The sequence below is a fragment of the Merops nubicus genome, unplaced genomic scaffold (assembly GCF_000691845.1).
Source record: "Merops nubicus isolate BGI_N331 unplaced genomic scaffold, ASM69184v1 scaffold17600, whole genome shotgun sequence".
In the NCBI taxonomy this organism is placed as follows: Eukaryota; Metazoa; Chordata; class Aves; order Coraciiformes; family Meropidae; genus Merops; species Merops nubicus.
The window spans coordinates 4,662-14,009 of record NW_008585003.1 but is presented as its reverse complement, the minus strand read 5'-3'; the positions used below and the strand labels follow the sequence as shown (position 1 = coordinate 14,009).

The 9,348-nt window shown below is 51.7% G+C and overlaps 2 protein-coding genes across 2 annotated transcripts in view; one reads left to right on the top strand and one right to left on the bottom strand.

Annotated features, from left to right (window-relative positions):
* ALDH9A1 (aldehyde dehydrogenase 9 family, member A1) overlaps nucleotides 1-6,817 on the top strand; it is a 7,406-nt gene extending 589 nt beyond the window's left edge. Inside the window, exons 2-10 of the mRNA XM_008946212.1 lie at nucleotides 679-808; nucleotides 1,135-1,269; nucleotides 1,783-1,979; nucleotides 2,772-2,912; nucleotides 3,627-3,815; nucleotides 5,178-5,265; nucleotides 5,630-5,771; nucleotides 6,313-6,425; nucleotides 6,536-6,817. Coding sequence (XP_008944460.1) covers nucleotides 679-808; nucleotides 1,135-1,269; nucleotides 1,783-1,979; nucleotides 2,772-2,912; nucleotides 3,627-3,815; nucleotides 5,178-5,265; nucleotides 5,630-5,771; nucleotides 6,313-6,425; nucleotides 6,536-6,630 — 1,230 coding nt within the window. The 3' untranslated portion in view covers nucleotides 6,631-6,817. The remainder of the gene's footprint in view (nucleotides 1-678; nucleotides 809-1,134; nucleotides 1,270-1,782; nucleotides 1,980-2,771; nucleotides 2,913-3,626; nucleotides 3,816-5,177; nucleotides 5,266-5,629; nucleotides 5,772-6,312; nucleotides 6,426-6,535) is intronic.
* Nucleotides 6,818-7,773: 956 nt separating this feature from the next.
* Nucleotides 7,774-9,348, bottom strand: part of MGST3 (microsomal glutathione S-transferase 3) — a 3,719-nt gene continuing 2,144 nt past the window's right edge. The window contains exons 4-5 of the mRNA XM_008946201.1: nucleotides 8,251-8,323; nucleotides 7,774-7,898 (exon numbers count right to left, since the gene is read on the bottom strand). Of these exons, the coding sequence (XP_008944449.1) occupies nucleotides 7,774-7,898; nucleotides 8,251-8,323 (198 nt within the window). The remainder of the gene's footprint in view (nucleotides 7,899-8,250; nucleotides 8,324-9,348) is intronic.

Below are 9,348 nucleotides of genomic sequence, written 5' to 3'. Positions count from 1 at the left end.
CAGGAATGCTGGTGTTTGTCTTGGACACCAGATAACGCACATGGGAGAGGATACGGATAAGCTGATTTTGTCACAGACTGCTTTGTGAGATAGCCTGTTCTTGGACATCAAAGTCAATTCCCATTGAGGCACAGATCTGTAAGAGACCAGACCTTCTTTCCACAGCGTGATGAAAAAACTGGTTTCTTTCTTCCAGACTTCTGCTTCTGCCAGACACCCGCAGCAGGGTGACACTTGTGCTGGGGAGATGGTCTGTGATGGCCTCTGCCCAGCTGCGTTGTTTTGTCTGCCCTTCCCTGAGTCCTCTGATTCCATTTTGATTTTGTTTTTTGCTGTTTCTCCTGGTTCAGTTCCGTGAATTCTAGTTATTTGCCACCTGGCTTCTTGGATTGAGTTTGCTCATCTTTTAGATAAACAGAGACATTGAGCAAGACTGAACTAGCACTGAACCCCAGCAGCTGCCTGTTTGACATTCTCCTGATGTTGTTCACTGCTGGGAAACTGATAAATAGCAGCTGGAACTGTACCTGTTAGACATGAAAAGTTCTCGTGGTAGAGCCTGGCTTACTGATGGGAGGGCCTTGTTTGGAACTTGTGTGCTTGGGGAGTCCCTGCCTCCTTGTAGAGGTCTACCATAGGCTTCTCTGATACCTTGTCACTGTCCAATGCCTGTCACAGGAGCAGAGAGATGAAATTGCCACCTTGGAAACCATCAACAATGGGAAGTCCATCTTTGAAGCCAGAGTGGACATCGACATATCCTGGCAGTGCCTGGAGTATTACGCAGGACTGGCAGGATCTCTGGCTGGTGAGAACGTTACTGGAGTTTGCCCTTTACTCTCTGTCCTGCCACTTGAGTTCACTGATAACCTCCATGGCACAAGACCATCTTTGCTGCTGATTTCTCTAAGAGACGGACTGCTCCTGTTTCTGAAGATGCTGGGAGGGTTTTAAGAGCTTTCTACCTAATGCTGCCACGCTCAGTGGGCACTTGAGCACCTTCTGTGAACCTGCTGGGGTCAAAGCTGTGTGTCCCTTGTTCCCAGTCAAAGCGAGATCTGGCCCCAGAGGCTCTGACAGGACAGGAAGGGGCTTTGTTCTTCTCTACCTTCTTGCTGTTTTTCTGCTTTGCAGGTGAACACATCCAGCTTCCTGGGGGATCCTTTGGGTACACTCGGAGAGAGCCCCTTGGGGTTTGTGCTGGGATTGGAGCCTGGAATTACCCCTTCCAGACTGCCTGCTGGAAGTGTGCCCCAGCCTTGGCTTGCGGTAATGGAGACTTTCTGCCCATGCAGGCTTCTCTTGGAAGCCAAATTGTCTTGTGAGGGAGAGGCATTTGGGGGATAAAGTCTAGGATTACCTTGAAGCAGGTGTTGAAGGATTATCAGAACCTTCAGGCTTTTCTTCTGGCAGCAACAGACAGGAAGTAGAAGCAGGAATCCAGCAGATGGTAAGAGGGTGGGAGTGCATCAGGGAGAAGGCTGTTTGCTTGGCTTTGTAGTAGACGAGGAAGGTCTCTGGAGATGACTGCAGTGCAGGACCAGCACCCCATCTCCTCCAGCCCTTCCCAGCAGGAAGGTGCAGTTCCTCCATTTCACTGGTTGCAGTGTTCAGCTGAAACTGTTCTCTCTTTTTGTGGAGGGATCTTCTGGGATCTCTTGGGACAAACTCATTATATGGGGTGTTTGGGGGATTTTTTGTTTGGTGGAGTTTTTTTTTTGTTCTTTTCCCTAAAGCGGTTTGGGTGTTAACCCCGCCTTGCTTCTCTCTGGGTTCCTCTAGGCAATGCAATGGTCTTCAAGCCTTCTCCCTTCACCCCCATTTCAGTGGTGAAGTTGGCAGAGATCTTCACAGAGGCCGGTGTGCCCAAGGGGCTCTTCAACGTGGTGCAGGGTGGAGCAGCCACAGGCCAGTTACTCTGCCATCACCCAGATGTGGCCAAAATCTCCTTCACTGGTAGCGTGCCAACTGGCAGCAAGGTAACGGCACCTTCGTGCTCGAGGACACAGGGGCTCTGTAGGGCCAGCCTCCCTGGCCTGCTGCCGACATCGGCGCCTCCTCCAGCTCTCGTGCACGAGGCTTGCAAAGGTGGCCTGTGAGTCGGGGTTTTTGGGTCTGAGCATGCACGCTGGGGCTCCGTTAGCATTCTGGGCATGGCCTTGGGCAGCTGGGCCTCTCACTGAAGCCCCTTGGTTGCAATGAAGTCTCTGAGCTGCTGAGGTGGGTATCTGTGTGGGGAGGAGTGTGTATAAAACAGCAGCGTTGGGAAGATGTGTCAGCGTTCCTGGCAGAAATAGCTCAGGGTAGCTGCACAAAACCTACTGATCTTAAGCAAGAGATTAGTTTCTGTGAATTTCTTACCCTCAATTTATTCTTACAAGGAGTAAGAGTCCCTAAAACGGCTTGTTGAAATAAATTCTGATTTGGAAGAAGGGAAATGTTGCCCTTTGAATGCTCCCTGCGTGTGTTGCTGTGGGGTGCGGTGACACAGACACCCTTAGAGGCGTCCTGCGTAATGCTGAGCAGCAGACATCCTGCAAATGACTCCTCAGCTTTTATTACTTTTATTTTTAAGAAAACAAACCCCAAATCCTGTGAGGCTGTCCCTACGCTGAACAAAACACACCTAGGAAACCCAGCTTGCCCTTTGTGCTGCTTCTGTTGTTGGTGAAGAACTTGTGCAACTGTCCCTTTGAGTGTCTCTTACCTCCCTTCAGCGGCCTCCCCTTTGCCAGTGGGTCACTTGTCTCTTCTGTCCTTGTTTGCCTCAGATCATGGAGATGGCAGCTAAAGGGATCAAACCGGTCACCCTGGAGCTGGGGGGCAAATCCCCCCTTATCATCTTTTCAGACTGTGCCTTGGAGAACGCCGTGAACGGAGCCCTCATGGCCAACTTCCTTACGCAGGGCGAGGTGCGTGTCCGTGGGGCAGGAGCCGTCCTCCCCAGCGGGGTGGGGTGGTGTGAGGGTGGGGCAGCAGAGCCAGCTGGTGGCCTCGCGTGGTGAGGGGTGCCCTGAAGCTCCCGCCTGCCCACGTGTTTCCCTGTGCAGTGTCACAAGGGATCAGAGGGGGTGACCTTGCAGAAGCTGGTTCAGAACATGCCAGCCAATGGTCCTTCCCAGGCATGGAGCCTCTCTAACCCCTGGCACCCAGCTCAGAGCAGCTGCTTCTGTGCCCTGGGCTCCACTCCGGTGCACAGAAGTCAGAAGAGGCTGTACTGGTGTCCTCTGGAAGGGCAGTAGGTTCCAGTCTGTGTGCTGAGCCACAGCCCCATGGGGCTCTGTCCGACCCAAATTTGGGGTCTCCACATGTGCTGTGAGTTTTGTGTAATCCTGCTGGCAAACTGGTTTACTGGGGTAATCTCTGGGAATGGAGAAGTCAGATCATGTTCTGTTCTGCTAGGGGCTTGATGCAGTTTTGTCATCAAAACTGGTGGCATCAGTACCATTATGTACAGCATGGACTGTTCAGTGCAGTTGTGAGCAGCAGAATCATCTAGTCATCTTATCTCCAGGGACAACGGCTGTTTTAGCAGCTGTGGAGGAGCTTTTCCGAGGGCCTCTGCAGCAGGGCAGGACTGTGGGATACTGTGTGTTTTACTCTGAACAGCCTGTCCTGTATCCCAGGTATGCTGCAATGGCACACGAGTGTTTGTGGAGAGGAAGATACTGGATGCCTTCACAAAGGAGGTGGTGAAACGCACCCAGAAAATCAAAATTGGAGACCCGCTTCTGGAAGACACACGGATGGGAGCCCTCATCAACCGGCCCCACCTGGATCGTGTCCAGGGTTTTATCAAGCAGGCAAAAGAGCAGGTGGGATTGTGATGCTGCCTTGTGACTGACCTCAAACACCTCTGTTTCTTCTGAAATACTGGCAGCTCCTGTCCTGCCCCATGCCTTCCCAGTTAAGCTGGTTGCTTATTTTTGTTGTGGTTGAATTACTCCATAAATGTCTTGGGCCACTAGATGAAAAGCGATTCGGTGCACGAGTCTGGATCAGCACTGAAGGTGTGAGAAGCGAGTGACACAGCTTTTCATGCCCTGATGTTGCTGAGGTTGTGAAATACCCAGCACAGCAGTGTGTAACATGGGATAACCCAGAACATTTGGGGTGGTTCCAAGTTGTGGTGACACCTTCATGTTGGGCTGTTATCTCATTTGGGTTCTAGTTTTGTTGGTTGGAGAAAAGATCTTACTAAGGATCAAAGGCCAAATTTACAGGCTGGTAGAAACAATCTCTGTAAGAGCAATACGATCTAGCCAGACTTTGTGCTGTTTGTTCTTTTTATTTCCTCCAGGTTTTATGGTGAAGTGTAAAGCTGTTTTAAATGTCAGCGCTAGGTATATGGCTAGGTGTAGCCAATTTGGGGATCAGCTGGAGAAGTGGAACTGAGAGTGAAAACCAGGAGAGCTAGATGAGGATTTGGGAACAGGAAGAGAGATGTGGAAGGAGATACGTGGGGAAGGAGGGGAGAAATCCCCGTCTCTAAAGCAGGGCATTTGATGGAGGTAGGTGTTTCTTGCGAGGTGGAGTGCTAAGGGACTGGTTGCTTCACTAACAAGGGAATTCATAGAGCCATAGAATGGTTTGGGTTGGAAAGGACCTTAAAGATCATCAAGTTCCAACCATCTTGCCATGGCAGGGACACCTCCCACTAGATCAGGTTGCGCAAAGCCTTGTCCAGTCTGGTCTTGAGCACTTCCAAGGATGAGGCATCCACAGCTTCTCTGGGCAACCTGTTCCAGTGTCTCACCACCCTCAGTGAAAGAGCTTTCTCCTTATATCTGATCTAAATCTACCCTCTTTCAGTTTGAAACGGTTACCCCTTCTCCTATTACTACACTCTCTGATTAACACCATGTGAAGATATAGAAGTTCATGTGATGGCATCGAAGGATCTGCTCCTAGTTGCAGTTGCTTCCCTCTAACGTATGCTGGCTTCTGTGTCACTTGCACCCCAAAGTAGCGTTGCTTGGACTTTTAGGATGGATCTCACCCTCTGACCCCCATCTATCAGTGATGCTCTGGCAGCAGGCCTGACCAGGAGAGGCACCAGGCAGGGCAGAGGCGTGGTTTGTCCGACAGGGCTGCAGACCCTGCAGAGAATGCTGCCAGCTGGAGCCAGGGCAGCTGGGCGGGACGCAGCTGCTGATGCTCACGTGGCTCTTTTCCAGGGGGCAGAGGTGCTGTGTGGTGGGGACCTGTACGTGCCAGATGACCCGAAGCTGAAGAACGGCTACTACATGCGACCCTGCGTGTTAGGTACAACCCTCCCTGCTCATGGTGCTGCGTCTTGGTCTTGTATGTGCGCGTCACTGGGTTTCTCCTCGAGAAAGCCGTGTTCAGCATAACCCAGCTGTGTCTCTCCAGTGGGGACAGGCACTCTCATGGGTGCTGGAGAGCTGAGGCACCCGGGAACGGCATCCAGGTCTGACAGGGCACATGCAGTTTGTGCCTCTGCTGTCTTGAGATGCAGGATGGGACTTGTTCCTCTGCTGGCCAAGCTGGCGGGGGCTGTGCAGTGTTGAGGGCTGCCTCAAATCCTGGGTGGGTTGCTGAATGCACAGGCTGTGCCACCAACTCTTCTTCCTCTTCCTGAAGCTTGTGTGCTCTGCCTCGCTTCCAGGGAAGTGCACAGACGACATGACGTGTGTGAAGGAGGAGATCTTTGGGCCAGTCATGTCCATTCTGCCATTTGACACAGAGGAGGAGGTTTTGGAGAGAGCAAACAACACCAAGTTTGGCCTGGCAGGCGGTGTCTTCACCAGGTAGGACTGGGTAGCATGGCTGCTGTAGAAATTGTCTAGGGAGGGGAGGAGAAGGGAGATACTGCAGCAGCTTGGTGCTCCTCCACGGATGATACATCCACAGGTATAGTCTCCCACAAAAGCTGGAGCAGGGAATTGCCAAAAAAGCACTTTGCATATGACTGCGCATCTCCTCCCAGTTTTTCCTGAAGGGTTAGGTGGGCCCAGCTGTCCTTCAGACTCTTTCCAGCCTGCACTTGGCCTGCTGCCTGCCTGCATCTCCAGGAGATGTGCAGCACGAGCTGCCATGCTGCTGGAAGCACGCAGAGGGCTGCTGGCCATAGTCTGGCTTTGCCAGTGTCCTTGTCCTGCCCTCTCAAATCAAAGGCAGGTTTGAGTGTCCTTGGGAGTAGGTGCCTACAGCCTTTGAGCAGGCAGAGGAGGGCAGGTTGGGCTCCAAAAACCACTGACCTTGCTGGCCTTTCTCCAGTGGGATGTTAGCTGGCAGGGAAGGAGGGGATTGAATGGGAAGGGATCCAGCTGAATTGCCCTTTTCCTGCAGGGATATCCAGAAGGCTCACAGGGTAGTGGCTGCTCTGAAGGCTGGGATGTGCTTCATTAACAACTACAATGTCAGCCCCGTGGAGCTGCCCTTTGGAGGATACAAGGCATCAGGTGAGCTCTCTTTGACCTTCCCTGCTACGAGTACGTGCCAGGTAGAGGGGGTAGCAGTGGCACCTGGCAGTGACCAGAGCTGTGTTCTCAATTCTGGCTTGTCCCTGCAGGGTTTGGCAGAGAGAACGGGCGGGCAGCCATCGAGCACTACACGCAGCTGAAGACTGTCTGTGTGGAGATGGGTGATGTGGAATCTGTGTTTTAGTGGCTCTGGGGCCTGCTCAGGGGACCATCACCAGTTCTTGCGGGGCAGCCAGAGATGTGGATCATTTACACAGCAATAAAGCACTCTACAATTTTAAGTGCTGGAGGGAACAGTGCTGAGCAGCCTTAGGCAGCCTGCTCCTGCAAGGGGCAGTGTGCACCCCGGGCTCAGGTTGTGGGCTTGCTCTGTCCTGCCCCCTGGGAGGGTGGGAGCCCCGGAGTAAGAGGCAGCAGCATGGCTTTCAGCAGCAGCACAGGCAGCTATGTAGGTGTTACCAGAGGCCTGGCCCAGGCTGTTTCCCCTGCTGCGTGCCTTTAACTCCACAGCCTCACACCCTCAGTCAGCTTAGGTTTTGGCTTCTTAACAAGCATGACCTTATTTGATGCACATAGAACCTCTTGGACACGCTGATACCCTGTAACTGTAGGCTCTCTTCTCTCACTACATAAAAGCCTTAATGCTAGAATTGTTTCTTCCTTCTAACCCCCTTGTAAAACAAGTTTTGTTTTTCCTCTCTGTGCCTCACTTCCAAGGTGGGACAAAATTCTGTGGGGATGGGTAGTTGGGACAGGCCATGAGAATAGTCTCCACAGGCCGAGCGCGGAGCACAGCTGGAGCTGTAGCAAGCTCCAGCACGGGGTGGAATGCTGCTGCTCTTCAGCAAAAGCTGTTTGTCTTCCCTCCTATAGGCCTACCATTCTTTATAACCATGATGAAGCAACAACTTTAAGTGTTTGACTACATCTTTTTTTTAGCAATTAAATAAACACTAACTCTGTTTGGAACATCTTTATCGCACAGTGACATGAATTGAGGGGTCCAGAAGCAGGGCTGCTGTTGTATGGGTTACAACAGGTTGCAAGATGGCTTTTGAGTCACTACTGTCCCAAAAGCTAGAACATCTCTGCCTGATGGGCAGATTTCTGGAGTCCTACAAAACCAGGATCATTCTAGCATTCTGCAGAACTTCTTAAAAAAGAAACCCTCTATAACTTTAGAATGAAAATACAGAATTGACAATTGCATTTTATTGAATGAGAAAAGAATAAAAGGAAAAAAAGGAAATGTTTTAAAAAGAAAACAAAACAAAAATCCATTTTATTTCCCAGGCAGACATCATGGTGGTTTTCATGCTCGTCTGCATCATAGTCTTCTGCAGGGTGTCTCGCAGACCCAGCCGAGGTGCTGGCAAGCCGAATACACGCCCGTGCCCAGCAGCCCAAGGAGGGCGACCGAACCGATGGCCCCTCTCCTTCGGTTTTTGGGTTCTGGAAAAAAGATGTGTTTTGTCAGTTCAGCAGCCCATCGCTGACACACTAGCCTGTCCTGAACCTTAAAGAGGGAGCAGGAACCTGGGATAGTTCTCCATGCAGACCAGCAGGCAGCAGCTCAGGCCCTGGACCTGCCCGCAGCCTGTGCAGTGATGAGACTAGCACTCTTCCTGTCGTCAGTAAAAGCACGCAGCAGAGTGGAGCAGCATGAGGACCTGCACCCCGTTCTCTTCACCCTCAATGGAAGCTTCCAGCTGCCTCCTCGATGGGAGCTGGAGGAGCCCTGAGGGCTGCTCTAGGAGACTTGAGTTTCCACGCCCCTGCTGTGGGCTGCAAGGTAAAGACCTACCTCCCGTGTAGTAGCCATGGGCGTAGAGGATTCTTCCAAGGATCCAGGTGATGCCAAGCCCTGTGGCAAGCCGCTAGAGAAACAAGGAGAAGCATTTAAATGTTCTAGAGTCTTGCTGCTTGCCTGTGGTTAGCTTTTATAGCAGCCCTGCTTCGATCAAAGAAGTGGCCAACAACTAGGATGTGGGTCCTGCCCTAGCTAGGACAACTGGGAGTCAGCAGGGGGGAGGTGGGTGGCTAACACGGGGTGTGGTGGGAGTTTTGTATCAGAGGAGTCGCTTTCATGGCATCTCTGGGGAGGATGCATGTCAAGCACTGCAGAGCCTTCCTCTTTTGCAGCACAGCTCTTCCCAAACAAGAAGAGGTGAAGTCACACAGGTGGCAAGTGCCAAATCTCACTTCACTGCTGTCCAGTTAATGTGCTAGACCAAGTGCCAGGATCTTGGGGGCAGCTGTTGCCCCCAGCTGCACTCCACTGCCTCAGGCAGGTGTATGGGTTTTCCTGTTGCAGGTGTTACAAGCTTCCTCCCTCTTAATTTAGAGCTTACTGCAGTATGGCTTCAGTTTGCCAGGTTTACCTCTGCTGCTTCCTTCCCTCTCTGAGAAGGAATATTCAGGAAAGACCTGATTTTGATTTTGGTGGCAAAGCAAGGGTTATTGGTTTGGGCCTCCCACACGCCTACCTCCTCATGAGCTGTCTACATCTTCCAGTCAAAAATAATCCACACTGTGTTTAGTCCTTTGTGCCTGTCCTTTGGTGGTGGAAGCAAATGAGAAGATGACCATGTTGCCCATTCATTCTTCTCACATAAACTCCTTACAAAAGTGTCTTCAGATGGGGGGGGAAGTTCTTGTCCTCCACACAACCAGCTGCTGAGTAGCACTGCTGTAAGTGCAGCAGGACCCTTTCAGGGCTTGGGAGAACTGAGCAGGGTTGGAGAGGCCCTTCCCACTCCTGAACTGGAGGCTCCAAATGCTTTGATGAGCCCAACAAGGCACCTTGGGGGAAGCAAAGGGGCCTAAAGCTGAAGCAGCACTAACGAGTTTATTAAATACTTGTGATTCCCCTGCACAAGACCACTACATTTTTGGAAGGGGC